A 27,318-nucleotide genomic window follows, 5' to 3' on the forward strand; every position below is an offset into this window, starting at 1 on the left:
CAAAATTTGGAAATTGGGGTTATCTTTTCTTTTCTTTGAGAAGGGATGAATCTGTCACACCTTATTTTCATAAGATACATTGGTTACCAGTTATTGCACAGTCTCATTTTAAATTGTGTACATTAGTCTTTCGGTCTTTGCAGGGGAATGTACTTTCTTATTTGGTGGGTGTTTTTTCTGTTTATTGAGCAGACAGTTGTTAAGAGGGCAAGTTTATTTAGTTTCCATCAATTAAGCTGGTTAAGCATTTTAGACGGCTTTCTGCCTCGATTCCTTATCGGCTGCTTCCTTATAGAATTCTCTCCCAGTAACTGTTCACTTGATATCTAATTATCTGTTATTTCACAAGCAACTTAGAGACTCTTTTACAGAGTGGCGGTAAGCCCAACGCAGGCTTACCGCTCGCTCTTTCGTGACTACCACCGGCCCAATGTGGCTGCCGGCGGTAGTCCTGCCCTGATCAAATGCCATTTCCGGGGTAAATATAAAACCCCCGGAAATGGTTTGTGCGGCAGTAATCTAGCGGTAATTGGGTTAGCGCAGGAGCCCCTATCGCCACCTCAATGGGTGGCAGTAAGGGCTCCCTGTTGCATGGCCATGCTGTAAGAGTTGTGTTACCACATGGCCACGTGTGCCTGTGGCCTTTTTACCTGCTGTGGTAAAAAGGGCCCTGGCACGCTGGAAAAACATCCCCCCACCGCCAGTGCAGGGCCCTTTTTCCCACAGCTTGGTAAAAGGACCCCTTAAAGCAGTGTTATTTAAGCAAACTGTGGGTTAACTTGCAGTTTAACATGTTACACAAACTGATATATATTCACAGCTAAATGTGCTGGTTTTGTTGCTTTGTGATCTGCACAAACCTATAGAGGATATTGCGGAATACAAGACTAATGTAATGAATAAAAAAGTGTCACCTATATGTGGGTACAGTAGGTTTTTGGTGGGGTTTGGAGGGCTCACTTTCCACCTCAAGTGTAACAGAGTGGGATATGGGCCCAGTACTACTACTACTACTATTTAACATTTCTAAAGCGCTACCAGGGTTGCGCAGCGCTGTACAATTAACAAAGAAGGACAGTCCCTGCTCAAAGAAGCTTACAATCTAAAGGACAAAAAGTGCAGTCAATCAAGATTGAGGCAGTCTAGATTTCCTGGATAGAGGTACAATGGTTAAGTGCCGAAAGCGACATTGAAGAGGTAGGCTTTGAGCAAGGATTTGAAGATGGGTAGGGAGGGGCCTTGGCGTATGGGCTCAGGGTGTTTATTCCAAGCATAGGGTGAGGCGAGGCAGAAAGGGCGGAGTTGGCGGTGATGGAGAAGGGCACTGAGAGGAGGGATTTGTCCTGTGAGCGGAGGTTACGGGTAGGAGTGTAAGGGGAGATGAGGGTAGAGAGGTAGTGAGGGGCTGCAGATTGAGTGCATTTGTAGGTTAGTAGGAGAAGCTTGAACTGTAAGCGGTGCCTGATCGGAAGCCAGTGAAGTGACTTGAGGAGAGGGGTGATATGAGCATATCAGTCTAGGCGGAAGATAAGACGCGCAGCAGAGTTCTGAACGGATTGAAGGGGGGATAGATGGTTAAGTGGGAGGCCAGTGAGGAGTAGGTTACTCTTCTCTACAGTGTACTGCACCGACCAGTTGATTACTCCATGGTCCTGCTTGCTGCTCTAATAAACCTGGCCATAACATCTGAAGCTGTCATAGAGGCTGGTATTGTAAACTCCTTTGAGCAGGGACTGTCCTTCTTTGTTAGATTGTACAGCGCTGCGTAACCCTGGTAGCGCTTTAGAAATGTTAAATAGTAGTAGTATGTACTATTTCTTTCACATCCTTTGGGGAAGTGGTGGTAGGGGGTCAGTGAACACTGGGCGAGTAAGGGGCGGTCATCCCTTAATCCCTCCAGTGGTCATTTAGGGCACTTTTATGTGACTTAGTTGTGATTGAAACAGGGTTAGACCAAAGCATCCAACATTTAGCCCTGGATGTTTTTTGATTTGTTCCAATATGGCAGGAAAACATCCAAGCACCCAAATCCCCCCCCCCCCCCCCCCCCCCCCCCCCCCAAGATGCCTCCTTGTGATTTGGATGCACTGCATACAAACTGCAGAGAAAAACATCTTTAAAATGGGTTTCAAAAATAGCGATTTGGACGTTTTGGCAAAAAAAGTCCATCTGCCTCTTTGTGCTGCTTTTTGGATGTTTTTCTGTTTTGAAAATGAACATCGATGATTCAGTCTTAGTCTATTTTTAATGGCTGGTTTATTACAAATATTATTGGTTGTACTCCCCAGACTTTATTGCTGGTACTCTTGTAATATGTATTCTGCATTAAACTGGAAATTGGTGTAGGTGGAATATAAGCACTAGGCAATGTAATGTAAAAACACTGCAATTTGTTCATCAATGGAAATAAATATGATTTATGGTTAGTCAAGAGAAAAAGAGTTTATCTTATAATGAAGATCATGTATATGGAGAAGTCAGCTTGCTTGCTAAAGCTCCCTTGTAGTATTAAGAAAATGACACAGAAAACACTGCAGGAGGAAGGCATCTGGTCCTCTAGTAGCTGCATGAACCATATGAACATGCCATGCTGTGTTTGCTTTACCCTCAGAAACAGCAATGGGATGTGTCCAGTCTGTGGAGAAGTAAAGGCTTGATTCACCCACAGCCAGTGCCAGTAACCAATGCTGAAGTACTTTCATACACAGACTGTGCTCTAACCACTGATCACTCCTTCTGCACCAGAAGAATTAAAAAGAATGTGCTACAGACCAGGGAAGTCAGGCTATATTTACCATAGATACTCCTTGTAACCTTGATGAAGTCATTTTCTCCTCTTATTTCAGATACCCAGGTAAAGAGCAATTCTATAAAACTAGGTGCTCACAATTACATGTGCATTTCACGTAAATGTTTAGAATGACATATGTGTCTAAATGCTAATTTTGCCTAAGCACTATTCTACAAAACATGCACTTAAACTTACATAACAGGTGTTTGCAATAGAGTGTACATGAGGAGGAGCATGGTTGGGACACAAGCGGGGCAGGTAACTTACAGAACACTTTCAGCTGTATTTGGGTGTCCACACTTATACCATCTCTATGTCTGCTATAAGTGTGGATGCCTACATGTTAGCCACACATATCCAGCTACACTACTATTCTATAATTGAAGCTAGGTGTCTTGGTTCTGTTATGAAATAGGCACCTACTATGCAGCCTTAGGGCACCTAAATGAAGGTGCCCAGTTGAAGTATTACCCCCAATGTTTGTAACCTCTATGGGACAGCAACTTATTGCACGTGAATTCAAAAAGTGCTGCATACCATCTCAAGGAAAGAAAAGACAGCAAAGGCGACGAGAGTGGCTGGAGATCTTTAATGGTTAGTCTTCTTCAATATAACTCAACACAGCTGTGTTTCAGTGATAGGGCCTGTGTCAGGAGTCTGTTTTCCTCACAGAAGGAAACTAGATTAAAAAAAACACTGTCGATTGAGTCAACAACCGTTCACCTTTAAATGTCACACCAATTAAGAACACTACTGTCACAAATAAACCACTGTTGCCACAAATGGCCTAGTGGTTAGAGTGGTGACTTTGGTCCTGGGGAACTGGGTTCAATTCCCACTGCAGACACAGGCAGCTCCTTGTGACTCTGGACAAGTCACTTAACCCTCCATTGCCCCAGGTACAAATAAGTACCTAAGCCACATTGAGCCTGCCATGAGTGGGAAAGCATGGGGTACAAATAAAAAAAAATATGTCTTACATAGAACCCTCACTGTTCTTTGTTGACGCAGGTCCTATCACCGAAACATGGCCATATTGAGGAATTACCATTAAAGATCTCCAGCCACTCTTGTCATCTCTACTGTCTTTTGTTTTCTATTGGTTCTGTGTGGAGTGTGCATATGCTTGTTTGTTTGTTTGCATACCAACTTAAGCCATACTTAGATAGACAGGCTAAAAGTCCAGATTTCCTTTCACTTCCTTCCCATCCTGCTCTCATCAAGGAACTATCATACATGAGATCTGAAGTAGCTTTGCATTAGATCTATATTTATTAATTTTAGAAGATGAATTGCAGAGAAAGAAGAACAATATAAGTGATTAAAGGTTGAAAGGTGTACATCTCCAGGTATCACTGAGGAATCCTCCTCTTGAATATATCCAGTTGTGGTTCTGGGTGATGATTCTCGCAGTAGGGTGCAGTGCTGCAGGAGGTAATGATATTATCATGGCCACAACAAAACATTATTCAAGATTTAGGCACGAAAACTGGGCCAGGTTTTAATGACGTTGTAGAGTGCATCTCCTGGGCAGCTTGTTGGATTTACATTGCGGTGTCCCTTCACAGTGTAGGCAGAGCTTACGGATCCCCGGGAGACAGCACAGCTGATCAGGCTCTTGGCTGCATTTAGGGCTGCGTTAGTGGGGGCATACTCTGCAAAAGAAAAAACAAACTACTTGTAATTTTCCAAAACCAGAACAGAAACAGTATGTGTTCCTGAGATAAGAATATTGGATCCCAGGAGCTTAGTGAGAACAATAACATGTCCGAGAGGTGATAACTGAGGTTCAGCCCAACAAAGTTTTAATACCCATAGCTCCACAGCTTCAGCCCAACAAGCCTGTGATATTTCCCTGAAAGCTTCTGCTTCAGACTGCTGGCATTTTAAAGGATAATAATTTGTTACAATATGGCCTAATAGTAGCAGATGCTATCCAAATGATTGCTTTATCTGGGGAGCTATCCATTAATTTTTTTTTCAAATCTTTTTGACTGAATTTTCAATAGTAAAAGCAGAGTTACAAAGAATAAACTATAACTAGTGAACAAGAACAATACCAAATGTATATATTAAGATGCATGAAATAACAAAATGCAATTGTAATATGATGATGAGACACTAAGATACTGCTGCAAAATATTTCACAAGAAGTGCCCAAGTCTTGCTGAAGCTGGAGTGTTGGCAGGTTTTAAATGCCATCTTTTCTTCATGCTTTTTAATGATACAAAGATGACTCAACCATACGCGAACACTAAGTTTCGAGTTGTTTTTCCAATGGAGTATTATAAGGTGAGTGGCAATAGTGATCATAGTATTAAAGAGTCTATGATGATCTTCCTCCATGGGAAGGTTAGGAGTTGAAGAATGATTACATCATAGGAAAGATGTTCCAGGAGTGAGAGAGAAATTATGGGTTTTATTTTTTTTCCATATTTGGATCCAATAGGTATGAACATGAGTGAAGTCAAAGAGAAGATGTTTAAAGTTCCCATTTGGTGCAGAACAAGACCAACAGGATGATGAAAGTGTAGATCTTGTAACTTTGGCCAATTTAGATGATGTCCAATAGGCTTTGTGGAAAATATAAAAAGATGATTGGGTTATTCCCGCTGAAAGGGTTGGCCGATTAGATTTAGATTAAAAGGTCGACCAGTCTATGTCTCCAGGCTGATAACTCGACTCCCATTGTTACTGAAGCATAGTGCATGGATTGGTGAGAGATTCATGCAAGCATTTATATCGTTCACATTAATATGCAAAGTTTGATGAAGTATCACCATCATACTTCTTATGTATTAAACAATGTGAGATATTGGATAAAGCAAGCCACGAACTAGCTTCTGATACAGGTAATTCATTCCGGGTGAACAAAGATTCAGCAGAACTTATAGAAGTACATTATGTAATTTGAGACAGATTCCACAAACCATGCTTCTGCCAGAGCGGCCAATTCAAAACAGAATTATCTGTAAGCTCTTTGAGCAGGGACTGTCTTTCTTCTATGTTTGTGCAGCGCTGCGTATGCCTTATAGCGCTATAGAAATGCTAAATAATAGTAGTAGTAGTAGTTTGATTAAAGAGTTAAACCAGAGACTAATTTCTGAAGGGGAGGAGAAATTATTTATTTTGAGCAGCTTTTTAAATATGTTAATTGTAGCAGTAAAATTGTGACGTAAACGTTGACTGGAAGAGTATGGAAATTTATCCATGGATGGAAGTAGATGGAGAGAATAGGGAAATATTAAGCCACATTCAAAGTTAAGTCATCTGGGAAGGTTTTGAGGTTTACCATTGTGAAACCAAAATATGGCTTAAGACATTTTAAATGCAAGGTAATAGTTTTTAAAATCCGGAAGATTAATATCTCCATTGGATTTGTTCATTTTGAGCTTCTGAAGGGCAATTCTAGGAGGCTTATTTTGCCATAGGAATTTAGAAATTTTACTTTCTGTTTTTTTGTATAGTGAGAAGGGGAAAGGAAAGGGAGTCATACTGAAGATAAAATTCAGTTTTGGAGTGAGAACCATTTTAACCGCTTCAGCTCTACCCCACTAAAAGAGATAGAATGGGATCCATTTTTCCAGGGTGGATGTAACTATAGATAAAAGGGAGTTGGAATTTAACCGCAGGGAGTGATCAACATTTTTTCCATATACCTAAATATTTAATGCTATTGGGTTCCCATTTGAAGGAAAATGAAGATAGGTGATGCTTCTGAACCAGAGGGGATAATGGCATAACAGCAGATTTACTCCAGATAATTTTATAACCGGATAGCAATGAAAAGGAATTTATATTAATCAGAAGGGATTGGAGGGATTCTATATAGGAGAATGTCATCTGCGTAGATTGATAATTTGAACACCTCTGCACTAACATAGGCACCTGCAATCTTGGGATTGTGTCTAATGGCCATGGCTAATGGTTCTAGCGCAATGTTGAATAAGAGAGGGGAAGCCCTATTTTGTACCTCTCTTAAGGGGAAACAGGTTAGAGAGAGTACTGTTCAGTTATGGAGGCCATAGGGTTATCATATAGGAGACAGATCATATGTATAAATTTGTCCCCTAAGCCTAATCATCTCAAGGAGTGAAAGAGATATTGCCATTCTATCCTGTCAAACACCTTTTTTGCATCTAGAGAAACAGTGATTAAGGAGTCATCAAATTGACAGGCATTCAACAGGATATTTCAAAATAGGCGGGAATGTTGGGGAAGGCATTGAGAAGTGAAACCATTTTGATCTCTATGGATGATATGAGGGAGAACAGTTTGGAGTCGTGCGGCTAGAATCTTCACATAAATTTTATTATCAATATTAATACAGGAAATGGGTCTATAATTTTCTACTTTGCTATGGTCTTTGTCGGGCTTAGGGATAACAATAATTGTCAATTCCAGGAATGTTCCCTTGGGAGAGTCTTCCAAAAGGAAGAGGTTATATAATTGAAGGAGTTTGGGAATAAGAATGTCTGAAAAAGCTAAGTAGAATTCTACATTAAAGCCACATTACCTGGTGATTTGTTTTTAGGAAGTGCTTTCATGGCAGAAAGAATTTCCTGATCAGTGATGGCTTTATCTAGAAAGTCTAAAAGATTTTGGGGGATTTTAGGTGGAGTCAGACATTTGGTGAAATCCTAGAACAGAGATAGAGAAAAATCAATTTCTGAACTATATAGGTTATTATAAAAATGTTGACATTGTTGAGCTATGGCTATATCAGTTGTTGGTTGCATTGATAATTTGGGTGATTCTAGATCTATTGTGCTTAGATTTCAAGTATTGGGTGAGTAAGTGACTGGATTTGTTGTTTTCAGCATAACATAGTGATTTTTGAGAGTGTATATATGACAGAGCCTCCTGCAAAAGTAGAGTGTTGTATTCATAATTAGTTTTCAGAAGCTTTGAATAAGTTGAGGAAGTTCAGTTAGATATATGTTGATTTTCCAGAACTTTAATGGAGTTCTGTAGTAATGTGATTTGTTGTTTCCTTTCCTTATTTTTACCGGTTGAGAAATTATTATTGCTCCCCTAAGCCTTGAATGCGATCCACCAATAATTAACTTCTACATCAGAATGTAGATTATTATCAAAATATTCAATTATGTTTTTTTTTCATATATTCATGAAATGATATATCTTGTAATAGAGTGGTCTGAAATCTCCAGGGGGTTTGGTGATGAGAGATTGTATAGGTGTGAGATAGATAGAAACAGCAGAGTGATCAGAGATGATAGAACCAAGAATTTTAGCATTCACAATTGAGGAAAGCAGTGCAGAGGAAATAAAAAAAAAAATCCTGTGTCAGGTTCTCAGGTTCAGAGCCCGCGGGGCTGGGCTCTGGAGCAAACGTGAGCCCTTGGGCTGCTGATGAGGAGCGACAGCAGCAGGCAAAACCCACCAACCAACACTGGGTAAGCACACCGGCAGGGACTGCAGGCACTGCCCAGCGAACCGGAACACATGGACTGGAATCCCCCGGACTGGAGGACACAGGACTGGAACACTGGACTGCAATCCCCCGGACTGGAACACACACCGGACCGGAACACACTGGACTGGAGCACACTGGACTGGTCCCCCGGACTGGAGGACACAGGACTGGAACACGGGACTGGAGCACACTGGACTGGTCCACACAGCTTCACCTGCACTTAGCTACTAAGCCCCCCCAGGAGTTGAGCTCATGGGTTCGAGTAGCCGGCAGGACTTACTGGACGACACAGGGACCAGGACTAGAACAAGCTGTAACTGAAGTGCACCTAACTCCTAAAGTGACCAAAAGTGTTCCTAAGCCCAGCACCAACAGAAAAGCTCCTAAGCCCTCCACTAACAGCAGTGCTCCTAACAGAAACTAACAGGGGTGCCCCTACGCCCTACACTAACAGAAGTGCAGGGAAACCACAAGGGAAAAGGAAGGGAAGACAAATGCCAGACCTAACACTGGTACTTCCTAAGCACCAAGCTGCAGCAGCTAAACATGGGTTCTCACCCTGGTGCTTCCTAAGCACCCAGCTACAGCAGCTAACCACAGGTCATGAGGAAAAGCGGGGTAAGCACAAGGAAACAAGCAGGAAAGCCAAATACCCCAACAACAAAAGGTGCTTCCTAAACACTTACTAACAAGGGTGCTCCCAGCACCAAACTCCAGCACTGCACTAACAGCAGTGCTACACCCCGTAGCAAAAGGGAAAAACAGGGAAGTCAAACACACAAGTCACAAGTGCACACTGCACTAAACTAACCTGGACCTAAAGCAAGTAGCCAGAAGCAAACGTTGCGAAGGCCCTGAAGGAAAGAACCCACTTCCTTATCAAGGCCCTCCCAGATGATGTCACTCTCCCTAGAGCCAGGCAGAACACATTCAAACCCCGAGAGGCCCAACCCACATCAATGCAACACCGTGAAACACTTGAAGCCAGTACACCCAAAGAGTGTTAGAGCAACTCAGACTACACCCACAGCTGCAGTGAAGAGACAATTAACCATGCTGCTGGAAGCTGCCAGCTCAGAAAGGACAGAGAAAAGAAACAGAAGCCAGCTAAGAAGCTGACCCCCAGGAAAGAGGTAAGTTTGAGAGGGGTTCTGACCCCAATCATAACAGCACCTCCCCCTCAAGGCTCCCGTGTCCCCACGGGAGCTCCAGGTCTCAAAAGACAATTTAGGTCTCCATGGGTAGCTGTGATGAAATCTCCCAATGGGTTTCACAACATAAATCTGGATGGCTGGGCAGGAAGTAACTAGTACATCTGGAACTTGGAAACCAGAGTGGCTTTGGCCGCCACGAGGCTCTTTAGTACGGCTGCTAGGCAGGATCAGAGTCTTGGATGCACCAAGTGGAGTTCTATTCAACAGGAACCATCTCCTGAAGGAGTCCACAACTTCCTTGACTTCCTGGCACTCCACTGTAGCAGCCAGAACTGGGCTAGAGCCCACACCCATCCTGGAATCTGAAGCCGGACAGGAACTCGAACTGGACTTCAGACTGGACCTTATTTCTTGGCTGGAGCTGGAACTCAGTAGGAGTTCAACATCTTGGCTGAAATTGGAACTCGGAGTAGACTCAGCATTTTGCCTGAGACTGCAACCTGGTCCGGCCTCAGCCTCTTGGCCGGAACTGCCACTCAATTCGGACTCAGCCTCTTGGCTGGACTCGGTACTCAACGTAGACTCAGCATCTCGGCTGGCACTGGAACTCGCTCCGGACTCAGCATCTTGACCGGGACTGCAACTTGACCCGGACTCAGCATCTTGCCTGGAACTGGAACTCCAACTTGACCCGGACTCAGCATCTTGGCCGGGACTGCAACTTGACCTGGACTCAGCATCCGGCCTGGGCCTGGAACTCTAACTTGACCCGGACTCAGCATCTTGACCGGGACAGCAACTCTCACCGGACTCAGCATCTTGTCCGGGACTGTAACTTGACTCTGATTCGGCATCTCGGCTGAACTCTGCACTCGGTGCAGACTCAGCACTCGTCGTGGACTCAATATCTCGGCTGGGCTCTGCACTCGGTGCAGACTCAGCACTCATTATGGACTCATCACTCGGTGTAGACTCAGCATCCCGGCTGGGAATGCAACTCGATCCAGACTCAGCATCTTGACTGGAACTGCAACTCGCTCCAGACTCAGCATCTTGACTGGAACTACCACTCGCTCCAGACTCAGCATCTTGACTGGAACTACCACTCGCTCCAGACTCAGCATCTTGACTGGAACTGCAACTCGATCCAGACTCAGCATCTTGACTGGAACTACAACTCGATCCAGACTCAGCGTCTTGACTGGAACTGCAACTCGATCCAGAATCAGCATCTTGACTGGAACTCCAACTCGATCCAGACTCAGCATCTTGACTGGAACTGCAACTCGCTCCAGACTCAGCATCTCGGCTGCCACTGCTGCCACTCAATCCGGACTCAGCATCTTGGCAGGCACAGCCCTTCAGACTGGACTCAGAAGTTTGGCGGGAAAAATCAGGAAGCCACCTTCTTTCAGCTTGGGCTTCAGGAGTATCCCGCAGGGTTGGCTCCGAGAGGAGTTGGAAGCGGTAAAAGAACAGCTTGGTAGAGGGATCAATAGCAGAAACTGGGTTTTCTTCAAACCCAAGCCAGGAGACACGCTTTCTCTCTGCGGCAGCTTCAGGGGTATCCTTCAAGGCTGGATCCGACAAAAGGGCAACCCGGTAATCCTGGAGTGTCAGAAACGGATCCAGATCAAAAATGGGGTTGGAACTGGGATCCAAACTGGTACTAGGAGGCTCAGTAGACAGCGCCACTTGAACTGGACGCAGAGACTTGGCTTGAAGCGCTGCTTGGACTGGAATCGGAGACTCGGTAGAAAGCATCCCTCGGACTGGACTCAGAGACTCAAATGGAAGCGCCACCTGAACTGAGATAGGAGGCTCGGTTCGAAGCGCCCTCTGGACTGGACTCGGAGGCTCGGTCAGAAGCATCCCTCGGACTGGACTCAGAGGCTTGAGTGGAAGCGCCACTTGAACTGGAGTCGGCGACTCGGTTAGGAGCATCCCTTGGACTAGGCTCTGAGGCTTGAGTGGAAGCGCCCCTTGAACTGGCATCGGAGGCTCGGTCAGCAGCGTCCCTCGGACTGGACTCTGAAGCTTGGCTGAACGCGTTGCTCGGACTGGATTCAGAGGCTTGTCTGGGCGCTCTGCTTGAATGGGACTGGACCCCTGCTGGGCCCAGAGCGTGGAATTCCCAAGACGTCTTCTCTCAGCGACAGCTTCAGGAGTATCCCACAAAGCTGGATTCAAGACAAGGCTGCGGCGATACTCTGAGAGCGTGATGAAAGGGTCCATATCTGAAACTGGGTTTTCAGCGATTCCAAGCCACCGGACACGTTTTCTCTCAGCTGCCGCTTCAGGGGTCTTCTTCAAAACAGGATGAGACAAAAGTTTCCCACGATACTGACGAAGAGTCATAGAAGGATCAAGAACAATGATGGAGCTGGACCCCAGCTGGGTCAGCTGGGCGGGGGTTCTTGCCGGGCTCATGGCCTTCGCAATCTGTCGCGTGCTCAAGGACCTTGGCATACTGTCAGGCTTCTTCCCCGGGAGCACTGGGTTCGTGAGCCCATGGGCCACTACCGTGGAGCGGCAGTGGCAGGCAAGATCACCTCCAAGGTAGAGATGAGACAAAACTGGACCGGAACCCCGGACTGGAGTTCTACACCGGAACACTCGGAACTGGAACGCACCGGACGGGTGCGCACTGGAGTGGAGCCCGCTGGACTGGAACACACTGGAGGGCCCCACAGGACTGGAACATACAGGAGTGAAACCCGCTGGACTGGAACACACTGGACCTAGGCTTCACCTACGCTTGACCACCTTTCCCCGAGGGTTGAGCCCTCAGGTTCTGGCAGCCGGTAGGACTTACAGGAAAACCCGGAACTGGAACTTGCAAGCAGGGACAGCAGGAATGAAGATCCAGGAGTGCCCCCTGGCACCTAGGCGCAGGCAAGGCCGACAGGCAGGGACTGTCCGGGTTCTGGCAGTTGGCAGGTTTAAACACAAAGCGAATGCTACATACCTGTAGAAGGTATTCTCTGAGGACAGCAGGCTGATTGTTCTCACTGATGGGTGACGTCCACGGCAGCCCCTCCAATCGGAATCTTCACTAGCAAAGTCCTTTGCTAGCCCTCGCGCGCCCGCGCGCACCGCGCATGCGCGGCCGTCTTCCCGCCCGAAACCGGCTCGAGCCGGCCAGTCTCATAAGTAGCAAAACAAGAGAAGGGAAGACTCAACTCCAAAGGGGAGGCGGGCGGGATTGTGAGAACAATCAGCCTATTGTCCTCGGAGAATACCTTCTACAGGTATGTAGCATTCGCTTTCTCCGAGGACAAGCAGGCTGCTTGTTCTCACTGATGGGGTATCCCTAGCCCCCAGGCTCACTCAAAACAACAACCATGGTCAATTGGGCCTCGCAACGGCGAGGACATAACTGAGATTGACCTAAAAAATTTACCAACTAACTGAGAGTGCAGCCTGGAACAGAACAAACAGGGCCCTCGGGGGGTGGAGTTGGATCCTAAAGCCCAAACAGGTTCTGAAGAACTGACTGCCCGAACCGACTGTCGCGTCGGGTATCCTGCTGCAGGCAGTAATGAGATGTGAATGTGTGGACAGATGACCACGTCGCAGCTTTGCAAATTTCTTCAATGGAGGCTGACTTCAAGTGGGCTACCGACGCAGCCATGGCTCTAACATTATGAGCCGTGACATGACCCTCAAGAGCCAGCCCCGCCTGGGCGTAAGTGAAGGAAATGCAATCTGCTAGCCAATTGGATATGGTGCGTTTCCCCACAGCCACTCCCCTCCTATTGGGATCAAAAGAAACAAACAACTGGGCGGACTGTCTGTTGGGCTGCGTCCGCTCCAGGTAGAAGGCCAATGCTCTCTTGCAGTCCAATGTGTGCAGCTGACGTTCAGCAGGGCAGGAATGAGGACGGGGAAAGAATGTTGGCAAGACAATTGACTGGTTCAGATGGAACTCCGACACAACCTTTGGCAAGAACTTAGGGTGAGTGAGGAGGACTACTCTGTTATGATGAAATTTGGTGTAAGGGGCCTGGGCTACCAGGGCCTGAAGCTCACTGACTCTACGAGCTGAAGTAACTGCCACCAAGAAAATGACCTTCCAGGTCAAGTACTTCAGATGGCAGGAGTTCAGAGGCTCAAAAGGAGGTTTCATCAGCTGGGTGAGAACGACATTGAGATCCCATGACACTGTAGGAGGCTTGACAGGGGGCTTTGACAAAAGCAAACCTCTCATGAAGCGAACAACTAAAGGCTGTCCTGAGATCGGCTTACCTTCCACATGGTAATGGTATGCACTGATTGCACTAAGGTGAACCCTTACAGAGTTGGTCTTAAGACCAGACTCAGACAAGTGCAGAAGGTATTCAAGCAGGGTCTGTGTAGGACAAGAGCGAGGATCTAGGGCCTTGCTGTCACACCAGACGGCAAACCTCCTCCATAGAAAGAAGTAACTCCTCTTAGTGGAATCTTTCCTGGAAGCAAGCAAGACGCGGGAGACACCCTCTGACAGACCCAAAGAGGCAAAGTCTACGCTCTCAACATCCAGGCCGTGAGAGCCAGGGACCGGAGGCTGGGATGCAGAAGAGCCCCTTCGTCCTGCGAGATGAGGGTCGGAAAACACTCCAATCTCCACGGTTCTTCGGAGGATAACTCCAGAAGAAGAGGGAACCAGATCTGACGCGGCCAAAAAGGAGCAATCAGAATCATGGTGCCTCGGTCTTGCTTGAGTTTCAACAAAGTCTTCCCCACCAGAGGAATGGGAGGATAAGCATACAGCAGGCCCTCCCCCCAATCCAGGAGGAAGGCATCCGATGCCAGTCTGCCGTGGGCCTGAAGCCTGGAACAGAACTGAGGGACTTTGTGGTTGGCTCGAGATGCGAAGAGATCCACCAAGGGGGTGCCCCACGCTTGGAAGATCTGGCGCACCACTCGGGAGTTGAGCGACCACTCGTGAGGTTGCATAATCCTGCTCAGTCTGTCGGCCAGACTGTTGTTTACGCCTGCCAGATATGTGGCTTGGAGCACCATGCCGTGACGGCGAGCCCAGAGCCACATGCTGACGGCTTCCTGACACAGGGGGCGAGATCCGGTGCCCCCCTGCTTGTTGACGTAGTACATGGCAACCTGGTTGTCTGTCTGAATTTGGATAATTTGGTGGGACAGCCGATCTCTGAAAGCCTTCAGAGCGTTCCAGATCGCTCGCAACTCCAGAAGATTGATCTGTAGATCGCGTTCCTGGAGGGACCAGCTTCCTTGGGTGTGAAGCCCATCGACATGAGCTCCCCATCCCAGGAGAGACGCATCCGTGGTCAGCACTTTTTGTGGCTGAGGAATTTGGAAAGGACGTCCCAGAGTCAAATTGGACCAAATCGTCCACCAATACAGGGATTCGAGAAAACTCGTGGACAGGTGGATCACGTCTTCTAGATCCCCAGCAGCCTGAAACCACTGGGAAGCTAGGGTCCATTGAGCAGATCTCATGTGAAGGCGGGCCATGGGAGTCACATGAACTGTGGAGGCCATGTGGCCCAGCAATCTCAACATCTGCCGAGCTGTGATCTGCTGGGACGCTCGCACCCGCGAGACGAGGGACAACAAGTTGTTGGCTCTCGCCTCTGGGAGATAGGCACGAGCCGTCCGAGAATCCAGCAGAGCTCCTATGAATTCGAGTCTCTGCGCTGGGAGAAGATGGGACTTTGGGTAATTTATCACAAACCCCAGTAGCTCCAGGAGGCGAATAGTCATCTGCATGGACTGCAGGGCTCCTGCCTCGGACGTGTTCTTCACCAGCCAATCGTCGAGATATGGGAACACGTGCACCCCAGCCTGCGAAGTGCTGCTGCTACTACAGCCAAGCACTTTGTGAACACCCTGGGCGCAGAGGCGAGCCCAAAGGGTAGCACACAGTACTGGAAGTGACGTGTGCCCAGCTGAAATCGCAGATACTGTCTGTGAGCTGGCAGTATCGGGATGTGTGTGTAGGCATCCTTCAAGTCCAGAGAGCATAGCCAATCGTTTTCCTGAATCATGGGAAGGAGGGTGCCCAGGGAAAGCATCCTGAACTTTTCTTTGACCAGATATTTGTTCAGGGCCCTTAGGTCTAGGATGGGACGCATCCCCCCTGTTTTCTTTTCCACAAGGAAGTACCTGGAATAGAATCCCAGCCCTTCTTGCCCGGATGGCACGGGCTCGACCGCATTGGCGCTGAGAAGGGCGGAGAGTTCCTCTGCAAGTACCTGCTTGTGCTGGAAGCTGTAAGACTGAGCTCCCGGTGGACAATTTGGAGGTTTTGAGGCCAAATTGAGGGTGTATCCTTGCCGGACTATTTGGAGAACCCACTGATCGGAGGTTATGAGAGGCCACCTTTGGTGAAAAGCTTTCAACCTCCCTCCGACTGGCAGGTCGCCCGGCACTGACACTTGGATGGCGGCTATGCTCTGCTGGAGCCAGTCAAAAGCCCGCCCCTTGCTTTTGCTGGGGAGCCGAGGGGCCTTGCTGAGTCGCACGCTGCTGACGAGAGCGAGCGCGCTGGGGCTTAGCCTGGGCCGCAGGCTGTCGAGAAGGAGGATTGTACCTACGCTTGCCAGAAGAGTAGGGAACAGTCTTCCTTCCCCCGAAAAATCGTCTACCTGTAGAGGTAGAAGCTGAAGGCTGCCGGCGGGAGAACTTGTCGAATGCGGTGTCCCGCTGGTGGAGCTGCTCTACCACCTGTTCGACTTTCTCTCCAAAAATGTTATCCGCACGGCAAGGCGAGTCCGCAATCCGCTGCTGGATTCTATTCTCCAGGTCGGAGGCACGCAGCCATGAGAGCCTGCGCATCACCACACCTTGAGCAGCGGCCCTGGACGCAATATCAAAGGTGTCATACACCCCTCTGGCCAGGAATTTTCTGCACGCCTTCAGCTGCCTGACCACCTCCTGAAAAGGCTTGGCCTGCTCGGGGGGAAGAGCATCAACCAAGCCCGCCAACTGCCGCACATTGTTCCGCATGTGTATGCTCGTGTAGAGCTGGTAAGACTGGATTTTGGCCACGAGCATAGAAGAATGGTAGGCCTTCCTCCCAAAGGAGTCTAAGGTTCTAGAGTCCTTGCCCGGGGGCACCGAAGCATGCTCCCTAGAACTCTTAGCCTTCTTTAGGGCCAGATCCACAACTCCAGAATCATGAGGCAACTGAGTGCGCATCAGATCTGGGTCCCCATGGATCCGGTACTGGGACTCGATCTTCTTGGGGATGTGGGGATTAGTTAATGGTTTTGTCCAGTTCGCAAGCAATGTCTTTTTTAGGACATGGTGCAAGGGAACAGTGGACGCTTCCTTAGGTGGAGAAGGATAGTCCAGGAGCTCAAACATTTCAGCCCTGGGCTCGTCCTCCACAACCACCGGGAAGGGGATGGCCGTAGACATCTCCCGGACAAAGGAAGCGAAAGACAGACTCTCAGGAGGAGAAAGCTGTCTTTCAGGAGAGGGAGTAGGATCGGAAGGAAGACCCTCAGACTCCTCGTCAGAGAAATATCTGATGTCTTCTTCCTCTTCCCACGAGGCCTCACCCTCGGTGTCAGACACAAGTTCACGGACCTGTGTCTGCAACCGTGCCCGACTCGACTCCGTGGAGCCACATCCATGATGGGGGCGTCGAGAGGTAGACTCCCTCGCCCGCATCGGCGAAGCTCCCTCCGCCGACGTAGTCGGGGAGCCTTCCTGGGAGGCGACGGCAGCCGGCACCGCACGCGGCACCGACGCCGGAGACCTCACCTCGGGCGATGGGCCAGCTGGCGCCACGCTCGACGGTACCGGTGGCGCAAGCACCACCGGTACCGGAGGGGTAGGGCACAACAGCTCTCCCAGGATCTCCGGGAGAACGGCCCGGAGGCTCTCGTTCAGAGCGGCTGCGGAGAAAGGCATGGAAGTCGATGCAGGCGTTGACGTCAGAACCTGTTCCGGGCATGGAGGCTGTTCCGGGCTGTCCAGAGTGGAGCGCATCGACACCTCCTGAACAGAGGGCGAGCGGTCCTCTTGGTGCCGATGCCGACTGGGTGCTGACTCCCTCGGCGACCCAGAGCTCTCGGTACCGACACGGGAAGGGGACCGGTGACGATGCTTCTTCGATTTCTTGGAACGAAGCATGTCACTGGAGCTTCCCGGTACCGACGAGGAGGACGTAGAATCCAGCCGTCGCTTCCTCGGGGCCGAGGCCGAAGGAGGTCGGTCTCGGGGGGGCTGTACCGCAGGAGCCCTCAGGGTAGGGGGAGACCCACCCGAAGGCTCACCGCCACCAGCAGGGGAATGGACAGCCCTCACCTGCACTCCTGACGATGCACCACCGTCCGACGACATCAGCAGACGAGGTCCCGGTACCACCGACGTCGATGCAGCTATCCGATGTCTCGGCGCCGATGCAGAGGGCTGATGCCTCGATGCACTCGATGCACTGGCGGCCGAGGATGAAGCTCTGGACGCTGAAGACGTCGATGCACACGATACCCCCGGTGCCGATGCCGACGAAGAGCCCGAGAACAAAACGTTCCACTGGGCCAATCTCGCTACCTGAGTCCGCCTTTGCAAAAGGGAACACAGACTACAGGCCTGAGGGCGGTGCTCGGCCCCCAGACACTGAAGACACGACGCGTGCCTGTCAGTGAGCGAGATAACCCGGGCGCACTGGGTGCACTTCTTGAAGCCGCTGGAAGGCTTCGATGTCATGGGCGGAAAAATCGCGCCGGCGAAATCAAAATCCGAAATGACGAAAATGAGCACCAAAAACTTTGAGGGAGAAAAATCTCGACCGAGGCCGAAAAGAGGCCTACCCCGACGACGAAAGAAAACTTACCGGGGCAAAGACTGAAAATATGGGAAGGGGCAAAACGAAACCCGAGGGGGCTTCCGGAGCACTTCCCGAACGAATTCTAATATTTTCCGAAGAAAAAACACGTCGATTAGACAAAGGACGCGCGAGGTCGACTCTCCGGGGCTCGACACGGCGAAAAACACAACCGTACCGAGTGCGGACGAAAGAAGACTGGCCGGCTCGAGCCGGTTTCGGGCGGGAAGACGGCCGCGCATGCGCGGTGCACGCGGGCGCGCGAGGGCTAGCAAAGGACTTTGCTAGTGAAGATTCCGATTGGAGGGGCTGCCGTGGACGTCACCCATCAGTGAGAACAAGCAGCCTGCTTGTCCTCGGAGAATGACTAATAAACTGTACCTAGGCTAACAGAAACGCTATACCCAGGCAAACCAGTCATACACAAGAAACATACACAGAGCACACTCAGGAGACTTGAAAGCTATACACCAGCTAACAACAAAGCTGTGCCCAAGCTAACAAGTCATGCACTGGAAACAAACACAGAGCACTAGCAAAGCTATACACAGGCTAACAAGCCACACGGTGCCTAAGCTGGCTAGTCTAAACAAACACAGAGCACTAGCAAAGCTATACACAGGCTAACAAGCCACACGGTGCCTAAGCTATCTAGTCAAACATAGAAACTCACACAGAGCAAACACTGAAACAGTGTACAGAGCACTCTATACACCAGGGCCTTAGATGAAATGCAAAGGGCCAGGGCTGTAGTCTCTAAGTGATTAATAAAGCCCTTCCACACCAGAGGCACAGCTGCAGCAATCACCTTGCATCCAAACAGAGGCTTGACACACAGAGAAGTCAGCCCAGCGGGAGCCATCTTGGATACTGGCATAGAAGAGTCGGTGGCAGCCATCTTGGAAAAGGCATAGCCCACACAGGTGAGGTTCAGTAGGGCAATCAGCACACAGAGCCAGAGAGAAACTAAGACAGAGACAGACACAGAGACAAGCAGAAGCCAGCACAGCCACTGACTCCCAGAAACAGGGTAAGTCTGAGGGTGGTCACGGCCACAGACGTAACAGTACCTCCTCCTCAAGACCCCCCTCTCGGTCTCCCTGAGGAGTTCAGGTGTCCAGGGGTAACTATGGTGAAACCTCCTGATGGGTCTCAAAAGCCAGACATAGATCACTAGACTGGAAGTCACCAGGAAGTTCAAAACTGGCAGACAAAAGTAGAACCTGTGACCAGGAGGCTTCTTCGAATCACCACGGGGCAACCTCAGGAACATGGATGCATCAAGAGGAACAAAATTCAAAAGTAACCCTTCCCAGAGGGAACCCACAATGTCCTGGACCTCTTGGCAATTCCGTGTAATGGCAAGAGCAAGGCTGAAGCCACTACCCCAGCTGACATCAGAAGCCGGGCTGGGGCCCGAAGTGGCATCCCAGTCTTGACAGGAACTAGAAGTCTGAACAGAAGCAGATCTGGAACTGGAACCTGGGTTGGCATCCAAAACGGAGCCGGGATTTGGACCCGGACTGGAATCAACCCCTTGACTGTAACTGGAACTGGATTCAGGAGCTTGCCTGGACTGGTCCCCCGGACTGGAGGACACAGGACTGGAACACGGGACTGGAGCACACTGGACTGGTCCACACAGCTTCACCTGCACTTAGCTACTAAGCCCCCCCAGGAGTTGAGCTCATGGGTTCGAGTAGCCGGCAGGACTTACTGGACGACACAGGGACCAGGACTAGAACAAGCTGTAACTGAAGTGCACCTAACTCCTAAAGTGACCAAAAGTGTTCCTAAGCCCAGCACCAACAGAAAAGCTCCTAAGCCCTCCACTAACAGCAGTGCTCCTAACAGAAACTAACAGGGGTGCCCCTACGCCCTACACTAACAGAAGTGCAGGGAAACCACAAGGGAAAAGGAAGGGAAGACAAATGCCAGACCTAACACTGGTACTTCCTAAGCACCAAGCTGCAGCAGCTAAACATGGGTTCTCACCCTGGTGCTTCCTAAGCACCCAGCTACAGCAGCTAACCACAGGTCATGAGGAAAAGCGGGGTAAGCACAAGGAAACAAGCAGGAAAGCCAAATACCCCAACAACAAAAGGTGCTTCCTAAACACTTACTAACAAGGGTGCTCCCAGCACCAAACTCCAGCACTGCACTAACAGCAGTGCTACACCCCGTAGCAAAAGGGAAAAACAGGGAAGTCAAACACACAAGTCACAAGTGCACACTGCACTAAACTAACCTGGACCTAAAGCAAGTAGCCAGAAGCAAACGTTGCGAAGGCCCTGAAGGAAAGAACCCACTTCCTTATCAAGGCCCTCCCAGATGATGTCACTCTCCCTAGAGCCAGGCAGAACACGTTCAAACCCCGAGAGGCCCAACCCACATCAATGCAACACCGTGAAACACTTGAAGCCAGTACACCCAAAGAGTGTTAGAGCAACTCAGACTACACCCACAGCTGCAGTGAAGAGACAATTAACCTGCTGGAAGCTGCCAGCTCAGAAAGGACAGAGAAAAGAAACAGAAGCCAGCTAAGAAGCTGACCCCCAGGAAAGAGGTAAGTTTGAGAGGGGTTCTGACCCCAATCATAACATCCTGGAGAAGCTACTAGCATGGGGTGGAGAGTAAAAGGTATATTCCCTTAGAGTGGGATGCCAGATTCTCCAGGGGTCACATAGACCAAATATCTTCCTAAGATTTTCAATGGCTATTAAAGACTTGGATTGCTTTAAGGGGTATTTAGATTGCCTATCCAGAACCTGCTTTTGAACTTGATTAAAATCATCTCCCATGATGATATTGGTAGAATTGAACTGTAAAAGGGTTGCAGAAATTTCTTGAAAAAATTCAGGGGAGTCAGTATTAGAACCATATGTATTGAAAAGAACATACTGAGTATTTGAAATTGGAGTTCCATAATTATCCATCTACCTGTAGTGCAGGGCTTTTTTTGAGGGGGTACTTGGGGGTACTGAGTACTGTCACCTTTTCCATTGTCTGGTAAAATTGACCCATGTGGACCCCATGTTTTAACGAAAGAGCTCAGGCTCTACACACCAATTCTGCCTTGTCATAGATTCTGTGACTAGTTGCAGGGGGCCTGGTTATTGTAGGGTGGGTCCCTCAGTGATCACCCCACCCCTGAAGGATGGCTTAGCATTTGAGTACCAGCACCGTTTTTGCTAAAACAAATGCACTGCTGTAGTGTCAGAGGATTGACGTACAATGGTTGCAGGGAAATTTTTCCTAAAGAGTATAGCTACTCCATTCAGTTTGTGTGGAGCAGGAGAGAAGGCAGCTAAAACAAAATGGTTGTCTTTGAGATGTTTAGTGTCAGCTTCAAGTAAATGAGTCTCTTGGAGCATCATAATATCAGGTTTAATAGATCTAGTCAGTGGCGTAGCGAGGGCGGCTGACACCCGGGGCGGGTCGCCGCTGCGTACCCCCCCCCCCCCGGGTGCAGCATGGCGCACCCCCCCTCGGAGCACATTCTTACCACTAGCGCTCCGTCCCGAGTACATGTCATCGTTGCGAGCTGCGTCGGCTCTGCTACTACTACTACTACTACTATTTAGCATTTCTATAGCGCTATAAGGTGTATGCAGCGCTGCACAAACATAGAAGAAAGCCAGTCCCTGCTCAAACAGCTTACAATCTAATAGACAAAAAATAAAGTAAATACCTGTTCCGGGGCAGAGAGAGCAGGGAACCAGCGTAGCCGACACCCCCCCAGCGGCGTGCACCCGGGGCGGACCGCCCCACCGCCCCCCCTTCCTACGCCACTGGATCTAGTATATGAAAAAAACTTTTTCCTTTTAATTGGGTTGTTCAACCCATTAACATTGAGGGAAACAATATACATTAAGACAATGAAAAAGCTAAATTAGTTCTGTAGTGGATTAAAGTGCGAAGCTTTAACGATCATGAACATACACAGAGAAGGCAGGCATACAGTCTGGCAATGATATAAATCAGTAAGCACAATAATACATTTTTGGTGGGTATACAGAGAAAAAGAACCATTTTCCTATCTGGAAAAACCAAAGGACCAGAAAGAAAACTACTGAACAATGTATGGGTAATGGAGGTCTAGGAAGAGGAGCCCCTAATAAATGTTTAAGGAGTGCAGAAATAGGGAAACAAGCAAATACTAGATATATAAATATAATATATGAACAAGGTAACATGAAATTGTATTGGGAAAAATACAGGTATTAGAAATGAGATTGCTAAAGTCATCTACATAATTATGCTACTACGATAATGTAATGAAATATAAAGAACAGTTGTAGCATATATGAATTACGCGAATGCATTATGGAAGCTGCAAACAGAATTGATAAAGTAAATGTTCAACCTTGAGAGGTTCCAGAAAGGCTTGTAGAGCCATCGGGTCAGTAAAAGATCTTGTAGAATTATGGACCATGACTCTAAATCTGGGGAGGATAATAGAGCCCATATTGGGCCCCCCAACTTTTTAAGCTGATCTCTGTAAGAAAGACATTTTTCCCTTTTTCAGACTGTTGTTTTATTTAAATCGGGAAAGAACATAATTCTGAGAATGTCATGTTGTATTGGAGACTTTACCTTTGCTGATTGCAAAATAGCGAGAGCGTGCTGGTATCGGAGAAGCTGAAGAACAATGGGCCTCGGAAATTTCTGGCTCTCAGCTTTTGTTTTGATGAAGGAACACGGTAAGCACATTCAATCTCAAGGGGTGACTCAAACTTCAAATCAAGCAAAGTGGGAAGTAGATTTTCCAGATAGGCAATCATATTGGTACCTTCGGCTCCCTCGCAAAAGCCTAAAATAAGGACATTATTCCTACAAGATTTGTTATTAAGATCCTTGATTTCCTGTTGAAGTAAGTCCAATTCCTTTGCCTTGCAATGGAAGGCTGAAATGGCCGCTGAGTTTGCATTGCATTTAATGTCGAGCGTTTCTATGCGGCTTGAGGTTTCTGTTATGCTCGCTTTAATCTCAGTGATTTCTTCTATCATTTCATTTAGAGAATTAGACTTGTCTTGTAGGAGACTCTAATGGAGAGAATTTATTTCATACTAGATTGTAAAGATATATCGGCCTCTTTGTGAAGATTTATCAGGAGACTGTGGTGTGTGCTTCAGCCTTTTTGATGCTGGAGTAGAGAGCAAACCTGAGCTTTCTGGTTTCTTGAAGCCTTGATCAAAAGTAGGTGAACAACAGTGAAAAACAGCGAAGAACAGTAGTGAGGATTAAATGGATCAGGCGTCCATCTTCCTTTGAGCTCACCGGCGCCCCCCTATTCATGTATTTTCAACAGCACTATACAGATAATGTAATTGAAAATTCTTACAGACTGCCTCAGCATTATTTGAGTGGTTCTGGGGCAGAGTGATAACAGAGCTTGGGCATTCTTCTTAACTCTACTGATAGTTTGCAATATTCAACCATTATCCATGTGCAAGCCTATTTTAGATAGAATATAAAAATCACAATTGAGATGTCCAGGTCAGGACATGTAGAATTCCTGTAGTATTTTAGAGAAGGATCTGCTGACATAGAGCCTTTTCTGAATAGGTTTTAAAATTGGGATAGGGATGGTGAAGTCTTCAAGCACTCAGGTAAATAATCTCACTGTTGTGGTGCTTGCACAGAAAAAAAGAAAACAGCACATGGTAGCTGAAGGTATATCACACAGCGATGGACTAATCAGAAGATCCTGTTATGAACAACATAGAGATCAAGATGGTCTGTAAGGAAGAAATAGTGAAGATAGGTTCTGCAGAAGAGCACATTTTATATACCAAAAAGAGTAATTTAAATTTAATGTGAGAGAAAAATAGGCAACCAGTTGGCATCCCTTAAAAGCGGCGTGACATTTTGGAAGGGGATGTGTTGGGACAGGTCTCTGTATCTTGGTTTTTTAGAGAGCTAGAGAAAGGGCTACCACGGAGGCGGGTAACTGAGGTGGCGATGAAGTGGGAAGCTGAAATTCATAGGAATATCTCTGAACACCATTTACAACAATCATTGAGGGGCATGCAGAAGGTGATACATAGTGCAGAGTTGCAAGAGTGCCAATATAGAATAATACATAGGGCATACCTCTCTCCCAGAAGGGCTTTTCATGCACGGGTGACAGAAACGGATGGGTGCCTAAAATGTGGGCAGGGAGGTGCAAATCTAACACACTGTATATGGCAATGTAAGACTATAAGGGCATTCTGGGGGAGAATAGGCCAATTTGTAAGGGAGGTCACAGGCTCCCAAGTTCTAATTACGTTTGAAAGAATGCTGCTGAGTGTGCCTGAACAATGGGATGTAGGGACCCAGGGAGAATGAGTGTTCCTGAGCAAATCCTGTATAGTGGGGAAAAAATGTATTATGAATCACTGGATATTGGACCCCCCCCCCCCCCTCTTACTGGTACTGGCGAAATAAGATGCATCAATTGATGTTATGGGAAGCGAGAGGGGCGAGAGTGACACCAAAACGACAAGTGCGGTTTTTGACGGTGTGGGGACAATACATAAATAAGATCTCACCGAAAGCAAGAAGCCAAGTGCTTAATGGGTTACCATGGGGAAATGGAGAAGATAGGCTGAGATAAGGTTGAGCCATGCAACAAGGGGGGGAGGGGGGGAGAAGGGGAGAAACATAAGATTTGGCCAATAAGATTGAGACTACGGTATGATTGATGATAAAATCATCGAACCATCAGAATGCTGTGTTAAGGGAATGGGGGGGGGGGGGGGGAGGGGGGAAAGGGGGGGTAGGGAGGGGGGGGAAAGAGGATTGTTGATAACTCAGTTTATGTTATTCCAATGTTGATAGCACTATTATAGGAAATGATGTACAAGTGGATTCCAATGTTGACAGCATTATTATAGGAAATGATGTACAAGTGGAGTAAGTGCTGTATTATTTTGGAGTATACTCAATAAAAATGTTTTAAACTAAAAAAGCGGCGTGACATGATCATGTTTCTTGTGCCCTGTTATAAGCTTAATGGCTGTATTCTGAATGAGTTACAGTCTGTGCACTTTATGTTGAGGGAGACCCATATAAAGAGAATTACAGAAATCGAGTTGAGATCTAATGAAAGAATGTACTAGAATGTTTACAACTGCAGGGAGAACAAATGGTCTAATGGACCGGATACGTCTAAATTGAAAAAAATGTACAGCGGATCACTGAAGAAATCTGAGGAATGAAGGTCAAGGCATTATCCAGTATAACCCCTAAGATCTTAAGTTTATCAGTAAGAGGGATTACAGTAGCTTTCATGAGGATTTGGATTCATTAGCAATGTATTCAGTTTTGAAGAAAAAAGCAACACATGAGATTTTTCAAGATTAGGAATTATGCAGTGTCACGTAAACCAGGCAGAAACTGTGATTAGTTTACGATTGATAGTGGCTATTTGACAGCTGTTTGAAGGATCAATAGGACTAAGAACCTGAATGACATCAGAGTAAACAAATGATACAAAGCCCAGGGTTCTAGGAAGAATAATAAGGGGGCTAGAAAAATATTGAATAAAAGGGGGGGGGGGGGGATAAGAGTGAGCCCTGTGGTACTCCAAAGGGTAAAGTATAAGGACCAAAGTAAGATTCCTGAAAGGCCACTGTAAAAGTATGACCAGTGAAATATGAGTTAAACCAGGCAAGATGGGCCTTCTAGCTTGATTTGGGAAAGACCCCTAAGCAAAAGGCTATGATCTTTTATTTTATTGTTTTTCTTTTATTGATTTTAAATAGTTATTGCAGAGACAATCTTTGCATAGGAAGCCAGAAGAACATATATAATTCCATAGGAAAAAAAATAAAATAAAGAATTATTATTTTACTTGAATAAGTAACATTTCTGGAATAGCAGTCCACCATAGAAGGCTATAATCTAACGTATCAAATGCTGCCTTAAGGTCAATGGAGAGAAGCAGTACTGAGTGGGTTTGACTAAGATGGTTTCGAATATAGGTAGTCAATCCCAAAAGAATAGTTTCAGTATTGTGGTTTTGGCAAAATTTGCCAAAAATTGTGTGGACAAATTTGAGCGCCTGCCCAGTTTATGCACACAATTTAATTGAATGAACTAATTAGTGCCAATAATTAGCTTTTTAGTAAGCAATTATTGGCACTAATTAGATTTAATTTGAACTTACGTGTGTAAATTTAGGCATGGGATCCACACCTAAATTTTATACATGAGTAAAAAAAAGGGGCATAGAAATGGGAGGATCATGGGTACAGTGAGGATGAACCTAGAATTTACGCACATTATTGTAGAATATGGACAATGTATGCCCAACAGAAGCACGTACATTTGCACCACATTTCAGTTGGTGCAAATGGCCATGCCTAAAGTTAGGCTCAAATCCCAGGCGTAAGTACTATTCTACAAACCGTGCCTAACTTTAAGCGTGGCTTATAGAATAGCACTTTTTTCAGTGCCGTATATAGAATTCACCCCTATATGTGTAGATTTTAGTTCCACTCAAACTCCCCCCCCCAAACCCCGATGCCACGCAATTTACACATAGAGCAGATTTTGTAAATATTTATTTACTAGTAAAAAAGGCCCGTTTCGGTATGAAATGAAACGGGTGCTAGCAAGGTTATGCCTCCATTGCCCAAGGTACAAATAGGTACTGGTATATACTATGTAAACCACTTTGAATGTAGTTGCAAAAACCACAGAAAGGCAGTATATCAAGTTCCATTTTCTTTCCCTATTGATAGGATGCCCTCCATCGCCCCAGGTACAATATACTTAGATTGTGAGCCCATATGGGACAGTGCAAGTACCTGAATAAGTATAAGATGTAAACCATTCTGATTTGCTATGCAAGAAGTGACGGTATAGAAAATAAATAAACAATAAACAAAAAAGTGCCACAGCCAGCATTTAAAAGAAATGCTGAATACAGAGCTGATATTTTACTGTTTGGTTAGTCCGATCTGACGAAGAAGGGCAACCTTCGAAAGCTAATCAAGAAATGTATTAAGTTATGTCCAATAAAAAAGGTATCATCTTATTTTCTTTTCCATGTTTTATTTTGTTTGATTTCTATTGATAACTGTTTGGTTAAAAAGCTGTATTTTATTAGATATTTCTCTGTGCCCGTCTGACTCTGAAGCTAGTTAGATTA

The 27,318-nt window shown here is 47.0% G+C and overlaps 1 protein-coding gene across 1 annotated transcript in view; it reads right to left on the minus strand.

Annotated features, from left to right (window-relative positions):
• Positions 1-4,065: 4,065 nt before the first annotated feature.
• LOC115481000 overlaps positions 4,066-27,318 on the minus strand; it is a 211,217-nt gene continuing 187,964 nt past the window's right edge. Inside the window, exon 10 of the mRNA XM_030219985.1 lies at positions 4,066-4,446. Coding sequence (XP_030075845.1) covers positions 4,268-4,446 — 179 coding nt within the window. The 3' untranslated portion in view covers positions 4,066-4,267. The remainder of the gene's footprint in view (positions 4,447-27,318) is intronic.

Source organism: Microcaecilia unicolor, chromosome 11, assembly GCF_901765095.1.
Source record: "Microcaecilia unicolor chromosome 11, aMicUni1.1, whole genome shotgun sequence".
Taxonomy (NCBI): Eukaryota; Metazoa; Chordata; class Amphibia; order Gymnophiona; family Siphonopidae; genus Microcaecilia; species Microcaecilia unicolor.